General features: G+C 48.6%; 7 protein-coding genes across 7 annotated transcripts; 3 read left to right on the top strand and 4 right to left on the bottom strand.

Annotated features, from left to right (window-relative positions):
- Positions 1-139: 139 nt before the first annotated feature.
- On the bottom strand, positions 140-3,072 carry UREG_04837 (uncharacterized protein; the record flags this gene model as incomplete). Its single annotated transcript, XM_002584102.1, has 4 exons — positions 140-837; positions 887-2,622; positions 2,673-2,796; positions 2,964-3,072. 4 exons carry the CDS (start codon positions 3,070-3,072, stop codon positions 140-142), a joined length of 2,667 nt encoding a protein of 888 aa, XP_002584148.1.
- Positions 3,073-3,671: 599 nt separating this feature from the next.
- On the bottom strand, positions 3,672-6,074 carry UREG_04838 (uncharacterized protein; the record flags this gene model as incomplete). Its single annotated transcript, XM_002584103.1, has 2 exons — positions 3,672-5,730; positions 5,839-6,074. 2 exons carry the CDS (start codon positions 6,072-6,074, stop codon positions 3,672-3,674), a joined length of 2,295 nt encoding a protein of 764 aa, XP_002584149.1.
- Positions 6,075-6,840: 766 nt separating this feature from the next.
- On the top strand, positions 6,841-7,364 carry UREG_04839 (cyanate hydratase; the record flags this gene model as incomplete). Its single annotated transcript, XM_002584104.1, has 2 exons — positions 6,841-6,864; positions 6,930-7,364. The coding sequence occupies 2 exons, from the start codon at positions 6,841-6,843 to the stop codon at positions 7,362-7,364; spliced, it is 459 nt and encodes a 152-aa protein (XP_002584150.1).
- A 517-nt stretch (positions 7,365-7,881) lies between these two features.
- Positions 7,882-8,934, top strand: UREG_04840 (uncharacterized protein; the record flags this gene model as incomplete). The annotated part of the gene is made up of 2 exons (XM_002584105.1): positions 7,882-8,142; positions 8,224-8,934. The coding sequence occupies 2 exons, from the start codon at positions 7,882-7,884 to the stop codon at positions 8,932-8,934; spliced, it is 972 nt and encodes a 323-aa protein (XP_002584151.1).
- Positions 8,935-10,751: 1,817 nt separating this feature from the next.
- On the top strand, positions 10,752-11,339 carry UREG_04841 (uncharacterized protein; the record flags this gene model as incomplete). Its single annotated transcript, XM_002584106.1, has 1 exon — positions 10,752-11,339. One exon carries the CDS (start codon positions 10,752-10,754, stop codon positions 11,337-11,339), a length of 588 nt encoding a protein of 195 aa, XP_002584152.1.
- Positions 11,340-12,469: 1,130 nt separating this feature from the next.
- UREG_04842 (uncharacterized protein) lies at positions 12,470-13,247 on the bottom strand (the record flags this gene model as incomplete). The annotated part of the gene is made up of 3 exons (XM_002584107.1): positions 12,470-13,018; positions 13,076-13,126; positions 13,179-13,247. 3 exons carry the CDS (start codon positions 13,245-13,247, stop codon positions 12,470-12,472), a joined length of 669 nt encoding a protein of 222 aa, XP_002584153.1.
- A 1,187-nt stretch (positions 13,248-14,434) lies between these two features.
- UREG_04843 (uncharacterized protein) lies at positions 14,435-14,905 on the bottom strand (the record flags this gene model as incomplete). Its single annotated transcript, XM_002584108.1, has 1 exon — positions 14,435-14,905. The coding sequence occupies one exon, from the start codon at positions 14,903-14,905 to the stop codon at positions 14,435-14,437; it is 471 nt and encodes a 156-aa protein (XP_002584154.1).
- Between the last annotated feature and the right edge of the window lie 1,156 nt (positions 14,906-16,061).

Below are 16,061 nucleotides of genomic sequence, written 5' to 3' on the forward strand. Positions count from 1 at the left end.
TGGCGATGGCTGGTTGGCGCGAATACACCTGAAGAATGGGCAAGAGCTACAGAACTTATGGGCAGCTAGCTGCTGGAGTTACTCGGTCTGAGGCTTAGCTCACAAAGGCAAATAAGCAAAGGAAACAATGCCGCCAACATTACTCCCTCGAATACGCAGTTTCCTGCAGGTCAGCCTTTGGCACCATCGGTACTAAAAGTGTTTGAGGGCTCTTGACTTTGATGTGCTGTGCAACCCAAGCCTGCTGCCTTCCCAACTCCTTTTGTGCGAACAGAACCGCCTCATTAAACGGCTTATCCCAAATTGCTTGACTCGCAGGGCCCAAAGCAATTAGATGGCCTTCGATGTAACTCATATACATACGCAAATGGACGAGGGCGTTCAGCGCTTCAAGCGGATCCAAGCTTTCTGACCAATCGGCAAAGGTCGTTTCTCGAAGATGGCGAGCCGCAGGGTGCCCATATTGGTGACTTTCGTGGTACTTATCCATGTGGGGCGTCAGTGCATCGAGCATATCGTGTGTTATGCGGTTCATGACACGAAGCCCAGCGTGGATCTCCATATCATGAACCAACTTGGGGATTAAGTCGTTGTATATGGTGGCTAGGCCTTCCAGAGTGTCATGAGTTGCCCCGAGCCAAAGCTCCAGTCGTCGCACGTTGCCAGACGCTGGTTTCCTTCCCACTGCTTCCCGCTTGACGTCCTCGGCATGCCTAACAGTGGAAGTGTGATTTTCCCGAGCATGGATTTTGACTACTCCGAATTCATCCGCGCATTTCTCTATGCGAATGGCCCCTGATTTGAATGTTGGCTGTTTTGAAATTGGGTCCCATTGTTCTGACACAATCAGCTCATATGAACCCGCAAAATTCCAAGGAGTTCTTACCAGTTGTCAATTCATTCGCTGCCCTAGCTCGTCCATCCTTGGAATCGAAATAACCAAAATGAAAAGGAATAAAAGCCTGCCCAGCTTCAATGCTCCCAACCGAACACTTCATTTCGACTGCACCTCGTCTCGATTTCACCACTACGTATTCCCCATCCTGGATGCCAGCAGCCTTCGCATCAGTTTCTGATATTTGCACCACCGGTTCTGGACAGGCTTGTTGAAGTTTGGTTCTGCCTGTTTTTGTCCTGGTATGGAAATGATGCACGTTCCGTCCAGTGGTTAATTTCAACGGGTACTCTGCATCCGGTTCCTCTAAAGCAGGCTTATAGTGTGCGGATTTCAGAATCGCCCTACCCGCTGGGTTCAAGGCGTCGTATTGCACTCTCGTCAGGGGAGCTCCAGTCTCCAAATCATGGCCATAGCTCTCACAGTACTCTGCGTCGGTGAAAAACTTTCCGTCGTCGTAGAGACGTTCGCGGCCATAGGGATACTCCGCATTGCATGGCCACTGGATGCCAGACGTTAGCTTTTGATAAGTTAACCCGCTATAATCGCATGGGCGGCCTTTCGACATTTTCTTCCAGGCTTCAAAGACTTCTTTCGACGTAGACCAAGGAATCAACACATTTCCGTCCTTGTCTGTAAATTTCATTCGTCTTGCAAAGTCGATGAATATTTCCAAGTCCGATTTCGCTTCGCCAGGAGGTTCAACGGCTTTACGGGACAGATGCACGGTCCTGTCTACATTTGTGAAACAGCCTGACTTCTCGCCCCACTGTGCGGCGGGCAGCACGACATCTGCAATAGCAGTCGTCTCAGTGGGATATATATCTTGACAAATGATAAATAAATTCGGCTGGGTGAGTACATCTCTGACTTTACCCAGATTCGGAAGACTGACAAGCGGGTTCGTACCGGATATCCAAAATACCTCGATAGACCCATTAGCAATGAAATTTAGCATGTTCTCAATGTGAGTTGGCTGGTTCCAGTGAGGCATCTTCATAAACTCAATATTCCACACATCTGCTGTTTCTTGCATGTGCTTTGGGTTTTGGAAGTTTCGGAAGCCTGGGTATTCCCCATCACATCCTGCTTCGCGGTTGTTTTGCGCGGTTGGCTGTCCATTCATTTGCAGCACACCACTGCCGGCCTTTCCGATATGGCCAAGTAGGAGGTTGATATTGTTGATTTGACAAGCACTCGCGGTGGCCTGGTTTGACTGGTACACGCCTTGCAGCGCGGTGGATACCAGACTCTCAGCTGTCCCTATAATCTCCGCTGCCTTTTGAAGCTCCAGTGGCGGGATACCAGTTATCTGCTCGACAATCTCAGGGGTGTATTTTGAAACCACTTGTTTCAAGTCCTCGAGTCCAATAACATGCGTTTCAACATAGGATTTATTTATCCAACCGTTTTTGAACAGGAGGTGTTGAATTCCATTGAGCAGGGCAAGGTTCGTTCCAACCTTGGGCTTCAGATGAACAGTCGCCCTTTTCGCCGTGTCCGATGTTCTCGGATCTACGACTATTAGCTTTGGCGGATTAGGGCCATCCAGGCGGTCAAGCATTCTTGACCAGAGAACCGTCTGGGTCGCGGACGGATTGTGCCCCACAAGGAACAAGCAGCCAGTGCAATCAATATCGGAATACGAGCCGGGTTGTCCATCGCAGCCAAATGATTCCCTCATCGCCGCCGCGGCAGTAGCTGTGCAGAGCCGCGTATTACCGTCCCTGGAGTAATGTTAGGTTGCGCGCGGAATCACATTCTAAATAAGCCATACATGTGCAAAGTGTTCAGTCCTGCCTTTCCAACCATCGCAAGAACATAGTATTCCTCCAGAAATAGCTGCCCGCTGGTATAGAACGCTATGCCGTGGTTCGTCAAACGAGACTGAACTTCCTTGACTTTATCAACAACCGCAGTCATCGCTTCATCCCATGTTGCACGCTCAAGTTTGCCGTTTTTGCGGACCATCGGATATCTCAATCTATCGGGGTGATTGATGGCGTTCCAGCTGCGCATCCACCATTTCAACAAACTGAGTCCTGGGCGAGGAATACGATTCTCTTACCCATGCAGACCTTTCGGCCCAAGACGTCCTTTATTGACCCGATCTGTAGCGCTGCCGCGTACGCCAACCACTTTCCCGTTTTTAACTCCAATATCAAGCCCGCAGCCATTGCTACATCAGCGCATTAACAGGCACCATCGCGCATCATACCGAGTGTCGAATAGTAGACTGAGCAGCTATCATTACCTGCACAATACACAAGCACTTTGTATCCATTTCTCTGGCTCTTCAATCGTGCATTGATCGACTCTCGTCGGCCATTCATGTTTATATGGCGTGCGAGTGCCCCAGATGTCGCGGATCGAGTCGCGAGATTCTTGGAGCGCGGGTGGCATATTGGCACGAGTATGGAATCAAGGAGACACATCCAACAGAAGCGGTTGAATGCCTCGAAATGAGACAGACCATGGACAAAAGGACCCGGGGATCGAGCCATCAAAGCTAGTTCCAACGAGCTTAATCCAACTTGGCTCAAGAAGGCCTGAAAGCTGGAGGAGCAAAGCCAAGTTTTCGTGGTGACGTCGAAGTTTCTCGTGTTGGTGAATTGGGGGCCAAACCGTCAGCATCCAAAACCGACGTGTGAATCAAAGCCAACTGAATCTTTATTGTCGACTCAAACCGTGCAATGTGGGCTAAATACAAGCAATTTATATACTTCGCCCTTCGGGGCGGCCAGCGCACCTTTTCCCATCCAGAGAATCACAGAACTCAGACAACAAAACGGCCATGCATTTTTCCCGTCCCATTTTGTTTCTGTCTTTCTCTCTCCTTCGTTAAAAATTCACCAAAAGCTTTCGCTGCAAGCTTGAGAGCAGGTCCTCCAGTGAATGGCTCGCTAGGTCGACCAACCCGAGTAAACGACTCATATTGCTCGGCGTTGCTGTCTAAAATAAACTCGGTCACAGTAACACACAAGTTATCCTCGGAGGTCTTCTCTCTCGAAACGAATTCAAAGTCGTTTGAGCTCTCTAGTTCTTTGTACACACCTTCTATGATTTCACTGCAGTTTTGCGTCAAAGTGATGTAGTCGATCGTCATTTCTACTACCATGCCTGGGATATGCTCCAGCAGCTGCTTCATGAACTGAACTGGCGTGAGTTGCCGGTGGCTTGTATTCGCCCGCTTTGAAGATCCGGTCCTGGACCCCGACGCCTGTTGGTTTCGTTTTTGGAACAGCTCCTGTAAGCTGTGAAGTCCTCGTTCTTTCTGCTCGACGTCTCCAAAGAACTGGCGGATTGCATCGGCGGCAGGAAGTCTGAATAGCCATGGTCGTCTCTTTAAGAATGCACTGTTCCCAGCGCTCGTGCGGCCCATTCTGTATCGATACCTGGAGGCTATGGCCCCAGGTGTGGTAGGGAATTCGCCAGCAAACAGAGGAACGATTTGGCTATCCATCATCATTTCTATAATATTCCATTCGAGACCGAGAGATTCAACAAGGCCCATTTGACGCCACGCATTGTAAAGATGCGCAAAGGAGAATATGGAAACAGAGTGGTTGGCCAGCTCTATGCCCACATACCCCGTTTGCACATAAAGATTCATTAGAGAGTCGCCGACATACAAGGGGTTACGATTAATCATGAACTCGTACTCGTCGGGGGGCATGATGAAATTCAGATCAAGTTTCTCCATGTTTTCTTGGAGTTGCTTTCGTTCCGGTTCACTCCGGATTTTGAAATTGCTCGCGATTCGCATTTGCGTATCTTTGTCTGGCGGTTTATACGAAGCATGCTGCTCTAGCACGCTCATTTTGATGAAGCTATTGATTACCCTGTGGCATCTGAATTCAATCAGATGAGAAATATGTCGCAAAAGGGAATCCGCCGTTCTTGGCCACCTGATTTCGTTTCTGTTGCTAGAATCGTGCTGTATAAACAATAATTTGGTGATCTGGTTCCCCACCGAAGTGAGCATGTTAGCGCCCTCGAAGGTTTTACCGCATATACGCCACACGTCCAGGAAGAGCCTCCATGTAAACACATTCTGTAAGGATACAATACCCTTTTTCCAGATCACGCGGGCGCTAGCATATGTTGTCTCATTTAACGACTCTTTGAAAACCTCGTCGAGAGGAAAAGTGGCAAGTTGCTGTAGCTGTACAGCTTCCCATTGCTTGCTGCAGTCCACCTTGTCTTGAAGGATCATATCCAAGAATAGCTGAGAGAGTATACGGTCCTCTTCTTCAGCTTCGCGCATCCGAGGAGACTCTGTTAATGCTTCGGGAGAGGAGATGAAATGCAAGCTTAATGGGAACACGGGGGGAGGCCAACTGCCCATGGTGAACAGGTTCCGAAATATGGCAAATCTAAATAAAATTTGGGCTGTTGGCAGAAAGATAAACTCGTCAAAGGGGCCTATTTTGATCGGATCTAGCTTTCCGTCCGCCAGTTTATCCGAGAACGGCGAGCCACACCAGAGACAGTAAACAAGCTTCTCATAACTCTGAGTGGGAAAAAAATCGGCATAAGTCTGGTAGATCTCTTTTTCAGCACGGCGTACAAGTTCAATGGCTGCTTGTGTGATGATCGAGGCAGAAACCAAATCCAATTCTCCTTTGTTGTACTCGGTCCAGACTTTGATAACTTGTTCCCGGATTTTGTGGAGATCCTCGAAAAGACAGAAAATGGAAAATCGAACATCCCAGGTTGATTCCTCTGGTTCATAAATCGGAGATTTGGACTTGTCGCGTGGCTTGTTCTCAGAGGCAGGCCCGTGAGCGTCTGAAGGCGCACCCGAGGTCGTATCCGAGCCGGCCGAGTCAAAGCTGTCGTCAGCATCATCGACCCCAAAAGGAGCGAAACGATTCCTAAACGGAAAATAAAGAGAATGAGCAACAGATGCAACCATGGAGATGTCTGGGTGCAGAGCTTACTCCACACCGGCAGAGGGTTTAGTTGAAGGTGGAGGGTCAGCCGAAGCTGCATGGGGACGTTTTATATCCTCATTGGGTCGCTTTAGTGTGTCAAACGCCTTTTGAAGAACATCGATGAAGAATGCATGCCCATCCAGAGCGGGGATGTCATTCATCCCCCGTTTCTCGAACCACGCTGCACACCTCTTGCGTGCGTCAATCGCCCGTCGAAGAACCCGCTGCACATTGAGGGGCATCTGGATCTTGTGCGTCCATGCCGCAACAATGTTTACCTGACGGAGGATCTCGTGCGTCGAGAGTGTATACGTGATATTGGAAGCCTCAAGTGGGGGAGCCTCGAGTTTGGCAAGCTTCCTGGCTTTGCCTTTTTATCGCGGACCCTTGGAGGCGGCAGGCTTCGGTGGCTCAGGGCGCTTAGAGCTAGCTGGTTTGTATCCACAGGTCTTCGCAGCTTTCGCTAACCAAGTGGTGAAAATGGTTGTGTCCTCCTTATATCGCCGGTAGCTGCCAGTCAAAACTTCAGGTAACATTATTGTAGAAGTCAAGGAGCACCTCGCAGTGAGATGGAGGAAGAGTCGAAGGACGCATCCTGAGGCACAGGCTGGGCATCGTGTGCCGGCGCTTGCTATGTATGCAAGTGATTGACAGCGCATGTTGGGCGCCAACGAGGGGTTGCGTGTTTGCACTGTTTGGCTGGCCCCCTTGGCTTACTCAGCGTCTAAAAATAGCGGGGTCAAGTTACCCCTCACCGTTGGGGAAGCGGTTACCCCGCACTGCGTCATTGCGAGAAGAGAGAGCGGGGTATCAGTACTCGGGATCGCAGAGCAGTTGCTAGAAGAAGGAAGTACAGTACATTCTCCCCTCCTGGGGCTAACACAAGGACTGGCTTGCAATGTCTGTGGAACATTCCAACCTCTCTTCCCATGGTTGTTCTTGAGAGTGAGAATCCTCAAATCATCCGTCACAACTACACTCATCACGACTTCTGTATAACTAGCCACCATGGCGAATCTCGCAACCTTGGATGTATGTGCGTCCTAGCCTCCTTATGTTCATTGAACTGTACTCACTCATTGTTAAAGAGCAGCCAGCACCCTTACCTCCCTCAATCCGCCTCCCTGCTCTTCGATGCCAAAGCCAAGGCAAACCTCACCTTTGAAGATATCGCTCGGCACATCGGCCGCAATGAGGTAGCCACGGCAGCAATATTCTATGGGCAGGCAAAAGCGTCCAAGGAAGATGTTGTCAAGCTTGCTGAACTTTTACGACTGCCGGCCCAGGCGCTGGAAATGCAAATGGGCGGCTTCCCCGACCGAGGACGCTCTGTCGACATGCCTCCGCGTGAGCCTCTGATATATCGCTTGTATGAAATTGTGCAGAACTACGGGTACGCGTATAAAGCGGTGTTGAATGAGAAGTTTGGCGATGGGATCATGAGTGCTATATCTTTCTCGACAAACGTGGAAAAGGAGACGGACGACGATGGGAATAATTGGGCCGTTATTACACTGCGAGGGAAGTGGTAAGTATCCATCTAATGCCCATCTTGAAAGGTAGTAACTGAAAGTTGTACTGTCACTAGGCTACCGTACTCGCGATTTTAAGCAGCTGCCATACGTGATATGGATCGGATATGATCAGCTATCAAATCCACTTCCTGCTTCTCCAACCTTTTTGCTCTTCACCTTTTTTCCCTCTGAGATCTAGCTAAAGAACAGATAGTTGTTATTCCAGACGAGGGTCTCTAAGCTTCTGGGATATTCCTCGCTACTTGCGCCTATTCCTTGGGCTCGCGAGACTAGTTAATTCTCTAGCTGTTTAATCAAAGTCAAATTGAGATCAATCTGCGACCCATACACGCACTTTGCTCCCTAGCAACATAGGGTGCAATTGGTAAACATTTACAAACAACAGATGTGATACCCCTCATTAGCTCGCTTTGGCTCATCACCCTGTTCATCTGTTGCCCCTTTGACATCTCCCACTTTTCAACTTGGCTCCATCTGTTGGGCATATTGTTTCTAACTCTTCTCAGTATTCGACATGGCTGATTCCGCAAGTCAACTCGCGCGCCGAATCAATTGCACCTTCAAAGGCTGTATGCGCGCGTTTCCCACTGAGAAGGAGCTTATCAAGCATAAAAAGTACTCCCCCGAACACGACTACTGCGTCAAATGTAATGAGGACTTTGAAGATGAAGAGTCTCTCTTGATGCACAAGATTGAGAGCAGCAGACACATTGTTTGCCCCATCTGCGTGGATGAATTCAAAAGTGAGGGAGGGCGGGATGTTCATCTCCGCCAGGTGAGTCGCAAACCGTTGAGAACGAAGATGTATTAGGTTCTTGGTCACTCCTACTTATACTATTTCTCCTTACTATGACAGATCCATTCTGCCGATCAGAACCTCAAATGCGTCGGCTGTCAAGCTTCGTTCAATCGCGCCCATGGCCTAATGACCCATATCGAAGAAGGAAAATGCTACGGTTTCAGCGGAGACGAATATCGAGCCCAGCGCGCCCAGAAGCGTGCTACCAGGGTAGCGTTGAACGGCAATTTGGGCAACAAGAAAGCTCACTCTGGTGCTGCAACATCCGCTGCAAGTGTCGATGGCGGCGTGGAAATCAATATCATGGATGATTCTGAGTTTCCGGCTTTGGGAAAGGGCAAGGAAAAACTTCTCGCTGCATCGGAGCCAGAAGGGGAAGAGAATGCCAGTGTCTTCGATGATGGTGCTTCTGAACTGAGCGGAATCACTCGTAGTATTAAGCACTGGCCTGGCACCGGCCATGTCGGGCAATCACCAAGCAAGCATGAGGACTTGATGGCCTTCTCAGAATTGGGATTGGACGATCAAGACAATAATGATTCCCAGGACGATGAGGATGAGAATGAGTTGGATGAATGGGGCGAACTACCACCCGAAACCGAAGAGAGTGAAAGGAAAATGCCTCAGCATTTTATCCTCTGGGAGACATCTCAGTTCTACAACAGCGTTCTTGGAGCATATGTCTGCCCGTGTGATAGGGTATTCAAGACCAACGCAGAGATTTCTGCACATCTGAGGTCCGGTATCCATGACGGCGGCGTTGTTTAGTAAGTCTCGTCCCGTATATTCCAAAGATTCTGAAAAGGAGGCCTTCTCTAACCAACCACCGGTCGACGGAACCAGCTGCCCTGCCTGCCATCGTCCATTCAAGTCCACGCCGGCCCTTGTCGCCCACGTTGAGTCTGCTACAAGCCGCTGCAAAGTTAGTATGTCGGGCAACCTGGGGAAAATCATGGACGATGTCTCTGGTGGAGTGATCGAGGCTAGTGGGTGCAACGAAGATGGCACGGCCATATTTACCGCTGCCCCCAAGCAGGAGATCAAGCCTTTGGATTTGACCAAGGTTAATTGGTAATGGCATCGACCAACAGATGAAATGGCAACTTAAGAGTGTCACATATCAATGATATTGTGATCACGGTGTACTCTGTGCTAGCTACCCAAATGAAGCTGATTATGAAGCAGCATTTTAGTTCATAGGTTCAGGAATCTGGCAGTGTTATTCCGGACACTACCCGCAATTAGACAATGAGAAATTCGTGCAAATTTGAAAGAACCCAGTCCGACAGAAGAAAGGCGATGCCTGTTTTGTCCTTGTGATTCATATCCATTGCTGGTCCAGCTACAAATATTCTAGATGGCTCTCTAAGCGCAATCCCATCTTGTTGCATTAAAGTAACCCATCGTTATTTACTTATTTTGGATTCCATCTGCACATGTCTCATTATAACATGTCTCATTCAACCAAATGCTGCATGCTTCTTTTCTCATCAATGAAAACAGCATTGAACTGTATATTGATTGGCTCTCAGCAACCCGGCATGTATGTGTATCTTCTCAACAATATGGTGTCAATTATTGCTTCTTGTGAATTGCCCGAGGAGTTTCCGTAAGCCATAGTATCGCCAACAGGGGAAGTGGGCGAAGAGCGAACTACTGTTTTTGATAATTCGGCTTCGGCCTGTTCTCTCAGTTTGCTCTCATAGGCCTGGTTGAGTATTTTGCCAAAGAATATAGACTGGAGATTTGGAGGTTTTGAAAGTTAGATCTGGGCTAGCCTTATATATGTGATGGGAAAAAAAGCAGTTTAAATCATCACTCACGGAACCTTTGTCAAGGTTACGCTTTCGATGGGGTTTCCCGGATTTGGCTCTTTGGTTTCGCCAGTTTGTTGAACACCGCTTGCCTCAGTACCCCAGACTATTTCCCTGCCATCTTGGATGCAGCAACTTGAAAGAAAACAATAGCATCCTCAAGATGGATTTGTCTGAGTGCAGACAGTAAACACTCTTGAAATGATATAAGTTTAAGACAGATTAGTCAAACTGACATTGGTAATTATGTAGGTACTCAAAGTATGTCTGTAGTCCATAATATCACTTTCAGTATTTGAGCAACAACTGAGTGTATGGTCTGTAATGGCATGCACTCCGAAACCTTCGGGCGAGGCCAGATCAACTACTAATCAGTGTCGCAACCCCAGAGGGGTTAGCACAAAGGGCCTGATCAGACTTAGGGGCCGCCATATTTTGTATTGCAAGCCATGATTTGCGTGATTTGAGGATTCGAACAGGAATAAAGCCTCAATTCCAAGAGATTCCGCAAAAGGCTAACTGTTGATAGATAAAAGGGAGATGGGAGAAACAGAAGAGAGCCAGTATTACAGGAATGTCGTTCGAGCAAGAATGAGCGCCAAGAGACCAGACATATCTAGTTAACCAAATCAGGGATAGTGTCATAGTGTTAAGGCGATTACATAATCCAGCAGTTTTCAACAGGATCGACGACAGTGATATGGACAGCTCAAACAAAGGCAGGTCTTCTATCAATCTATTGTCCGGCTACTGTCTACAAACACCTACGCAATGTCAAATCCCAATGCAAACAGCGACACGACTCTCCGTCACTCCGATGACTATCTCCGTTTCAAACGCTACGCCGCCATCACTTTCGTTGTAGCCGCTCCAGTCCTGATTGCTCTGCCTCCCCGGAAATTAGATCTTTACACCATCTCTCTTGCTTCAGCATTCCTCTTCTCCGCCAACCACGTAGTAGCCGACCAAACGGGCAGGAGCATCATGGAACGTCTAGACGCTCGTTTCGGGGGCAGAAAAGGACCCGGGATGTTTAGCGATCTACCTACCTCGCGAGCGGAGGAAGTTAGCCAACAGATTCGCCTGGCTAGAGAAGCCGCCCGGCAGCCTGAACTACAGCGACAGCGCGCTCAACAAGGGGGCGAACAGGACAAAGGAGGACTGACGGATCTTGGTAAAAAGGTATGGATGGGTGGGGAGACAGAAGGCTGGCGAGAGCGGAGGATGGAAGAGGAGAGAAAGGCGCTGGAGGAAGGAAAGGGATACGGCGATTTGATCATGGATCATATACGTGATGCGATTGGGATGGAAAAGGACGGCAGCGATCAGAGTTCTACGGAAAAGAATGGAAAACCGTGAAAAAGTGTATCAAAATCCGACGCTCGCCTTTTTACACTCTACTCAGATAATATTTGCAAGGTCAGAGCTCCAGCCTGATCCCTGTCGACGAAAAACTCCGAGTTCGACGACTACTGGGTGCTCTCTTCAGCAAAGGCTTACACCAAGGTTGGATTCGCATTCCCGGGCAGACATGACTATCAATATTGTCGAGGTTGGAGTCGTGCCATTACCAGCTACGGGATGGGGCAAAATGTCTCATTGAGAAAATCAAGAGCTCTGGACAATACTCGGCTAAGGGAAGAGAAGAACGCCTTAGCTGGTTGTGATCTTAGTGTGCCGCCCATCAGCTGGAGAAACGACTGCGTTCCCTGACATTCGATATCTACATGCCTTTTGTCGCTAGAGATGATGTCTGGATGTATTGAACGATGGTGAACCTAGTGTTGGAGATCGAATAATTGTTAGAAAGTGCCGTTTACATGAAGTGAAAGCTCTGAAGTAATGACTTTTTGAACTTTTGTCATTGTCCGTCCATCAAGAAGACTATATAAGATGCCACTTCCACGTCTGTAGACATATACCTGAGAATACGTACTTGTTGGCCAGACAAGTACCTATTCTAGAGTATATATACCCCTACACTCCCCTGAGTATCCACAACCACAACCGCTTTTCTCTTGCTTTGGATTTTGTTCTTCCTTCCCTTTTCCTTTTCCAATTTCCCAGATGGTTCAAGACTCCAACAGTCCCAAAGTTCCCAAAACTCCAAGATTCCAAAATTCCAAAATTCCAAAATTCGAAAATCCAACTTCAAAATTAAAACTAATAAATCCATTTGCGCCAGCAGGAGCCTCGATAAAAACCCCCAGAAAACAGGTTTAGGACAGACATTGCGAGGCAAAAACCGCTTGAATTTTGGGAAAAGCTCTCGCGCTGAGGGAAAAGAGTGTCTCCTGCTGCTAGACTGTTCTTTCTTTCCTTCTTCGTTCGTTCTTCGTAGGCCGTTCGTTTTTCGTAGGCCGTTTGGTCGTTCGGTCGTTTGGTGGTTTGGTGGTTTGGTCGGCTGTTGTGCTGGACTCTTCGATGGTCCGGACGAGAGAGTATGAATGTTGTTGTTTCCCGGGCTGGCCAGACAGAAGTTTTTCTTCTTATTTTGCCTGGACCCGGTAACGTCCGATGTGGGAGCATCGTGCTCCTTCCCCCGGCGATTGGGGTTGTTGTCGTTGCCGTTGCCGGCGACCCGGTCGGCGTCGGCCGCCGTTGCCCTGGAAGCCTTGTCGTGAAGGCGGTGACCCGGTGGTCTGGGAGGGCGGCGATTTTGGCGGGTTGTTCCCGCGGGACCCTCGGAAGGGTGTTTTCAAGTTGTCCCGGTGTGACTGTTGTTGCCGGGCTTGTTCGGGGTGCCTCTGGCGATTCAGAGGCTGTGGAAATCGATTCCGTGGCCCGGCCTGTCGTTGCCCACCCCTGGACCCTCCGGGGTGGGTGTGGTTCGGCTGGTTTCGGTGTCTTGGCCACGGTGCGTTGGAGGAGGACCTGGGTTGTTGGTCCCCCATGGTGACGTCGGCGTCGAGTGCGTCAAGTGCGTCGATATCGATCATCTCGACATCGTGGATTTCGTTGGTGTTGAAGCCGTTATTGGCTTCGGCAGGTGGACAGATGTCAATGTCCATCGGATCGGTTGGTGGTAGGTTGTCTCGCTGAAATAAATTTAGGATGGGAAATACTTATTGATAGCTCTAAACCGGACAACCCACCTCGAGGTTTGCGAGGAACGGATTTGTAAGGCTGGGAGGACCAGCGGTTTTCTGTCTCAAGGATTAGATACAAGAGAAGTAAAAGAGGAATGAGAAGACTTACCCAGCTGTATTTGTTTCCGAACTGGTCGGCGAAGGGAGTAGCCTTGGAAAAGACAGCGACGTTGGCCATGGTCCTCGGTTGCTGTATATATATATATATATATATAAAAAAAAAAAAACCCTTTTCGGTAGGGTTGTTTGTAGGATGTTTGGAGGAGTTTTTTTGGTCGAAAAGAGGAATCGTATCGTGTGTCGATAGATGTCTTTCGAGGGATAAGATCTTTTCACCTGGCTCGAGGCCTTTGGAACCCAGGCTCTCGAGGATGAAGTTTTGTAGTAGGTGGTTTTTACTCGCTGGACTAGAGCGAGTGTAAGGATGGATAAGTCGTTGACTTATCAGAAGGAGGTTTTGAGGAGGTGGTTCACCGGTGCCTTGTTCAAAGGTCGGTTGTAGGTTTGTCTAAAATAAAAAACAGTTTGCAGTAAAACGAGTTTGCAGTAATTCAGATTTGCAGAAGTTCAGATTTTGTTTGAGACGTTGAGACAAGTGTGTTTTGTTCACCAGCTGTAGGTCTGGAGAAAAAAAAAAAGGAAGAAGGAGCTTGAGGAGGAGAGAAGGAGCTATTTATGCCCTCCTGGTGAGGCAACAGAGGGATCAATCCATGGAATGCGTTCGAGTCATCTCATGAAGTTCGGGTCCTGAAATTATCATCGACATCATAACAACGATGTATAAGGAAACCAGCAACCGCCTCACAGGCATATCGATCCATGGAGGAGATCGAAGTCATTTTACCTCGGACGTCTGATGCCCTTCCGTCACTAGGGGGAGTCAGGGAAGCGGCCTTCCGAAGTTACAGATGAATCAAAGTTGATGTTGAACCGAACAAGTTGCACAGGAGGCAAATGTGCAAAACAGTCCTTGAAATGGGAGCGATCATAAGGGCAGCTAAGCGTTGCGCGCCATTGAAATCGGCCCCTTTGAATAGGCCAGAGGTTTCAAACGCAAGTGAGAGCAGAATATCCCTTATCATTTAGGTCTCTTATGCACGATCCAGCCTGGAGTGGTATGGCAAAATGCCCGTTTCTAAGGGACCTTAGGCGAAAAAAGGACTCCTCCTTGCTCCGCAAAACGGCGAAAAATAGATTTGGGCAACGAGCAGACTGCTTCACTTTTCAGCGATGACACATAAGTAAACCAAGGTAACCAGACGGTAGAGTGAACCAGTCCCAGAAGATTCCTCGACTCAAAAATAGTTTGCAGTTAGAGAGGTGACTCCATACCGCGTTAGCATCATTCTATTTCCAATGTAGCGGTCATCGATGTCTCATTTCAACATGTCTTTTCTCCGTTTCCGCGCCCTGTCCTCTCTCATGATTCCTCCCCGGATCTCCGGTGAGTTTGGATCTTTTACGTTTCGGTACAGCATCGTTGACGCCGGTAGAATTCCCAGTGACTGAACCGGTACTATCTCGTTTGCGTTTCCGGTCTTTCTTCCCCATCCTGTTTCTTCGTGCTTCTTCCTTTAGCTTCAAGCGTGCCTCTACCTCATCTGAAATGTCCTCAACGTCGATAACTGGGATGTAGGGAGGATTTTCCACAGCATCATTTTCAATCTCACTAGGATATCTCGGTTCCAGAAATTGCCGTTGGCGTTTGACGCGGGAATTGGCCGGTTGCTGGAAATCGTGGTTAACCCATTCGTCTCCCTCACGGGAACGCTTTTTGCTCTCTTTGTGTCTCTGTGGAATGTGGGCGGGCGTTGAGTCATTGTATGCTGCGGACATATGGGCGTCATCTATTTTGAATGAACCGTGTATAGTTCCATTGTTGGGAGACGTTCGCTCCGCCCTCCGTGTATGACTCTTTTTAAAGTGTGCACCAGAGTCAACTCGGCCGGACACTTCGAGAGGCTCCTTAGACACAGGATTAGCAGTATGACATAGCTGAGATATTGTAGGGTATTCACAAATTGATTTCGAATTTTCTCCAAGTCATTCATGAGCTGTTGCGTCGCGGAGACGATAGAAGAGATGAGCTTGACTGAGTCGCCATTAGAAGATATCTGCTTCTGCACCATATGACATAGTTTGATATGGTTGCTCAGGTTTGACTGATGACGTGAGAATATCTGATATAGAGAAGGAAGTAAGCACCATGTCCGAAGTGACACACCCATATGTGAATAGTGGGTTTCTGACCTCTGGTAACAGGTTTGACGCCTTGTCTTCATTCATATTGCCCTGGTTGAGCTCAATATGGACTAGTTTCCAGTATAGACCGGAGAGTCGCACCAAGAATAAAGCGGTTACCGGCTTCCTCGCAGTGGCTCAGCTGGAGAAAAGCGAGGCGGGAAGGAGGGAAAGACTGGCCATCACGACCTGACGTTGGACTCGGCGGGTTTTTATTGGCTGAAGCAGTGTCGCCGCTAGCGCGGGATGATCCCGCACGCTAACCCGAATGGAGCTCCGCAAGAAGCTTCATCGAATTAAGCTTAAATTGCACCTCCGCGACGGGCACGGGAGGACCCCGGAACCAACCGCGCGCGAGGAGATTGGAATCGTCTCCGTGATCAATGTGCCACTCTTGCCATGGAAGCACATAGAAAAATTGCTTGCTCTGCGGGCATGCTCTCTGAGTCACTGAGGAGTCATAAAGTAACCAACAAAAAGTACAATTCTGGTAGATTCTGTTTTGAGATTGGAAATCGTATCCGTGGTTGATGTGCCCTTCTTATGAACGGAAGCACATAAAGATAGCTTGCTCCGGGGCGCGCTCCTTGAGTCACTGGGGAGTCATAAAGTAACCAGTAAAAAGTGCATTTCTAGTAGATTCTACGATGGGAGATTGGAATCATCTCACTGATCAACGTGTCATCACTGGCGAAGCGCATTGAAAGTTGCTTGCTTGAACATGTCACCTGCGTCGCTGAGGAGTCAAATA

The sequence above is a fragment of the Uncinocarpus reesii genome, genomic scaffold (genome assembly GCF_000003515.1).
Source record: "Uncinocarpus reesii 1704 scaffold_3 genomic scaffold, whole genome shotgun sequence".
Lineage (NCBI taxonomy): Eukaryota > Fungi > Ascomycota > Eurotiomycetes > Onygenales > Onygenaceae > Uncinocarpus > Uncinocarpus reesii.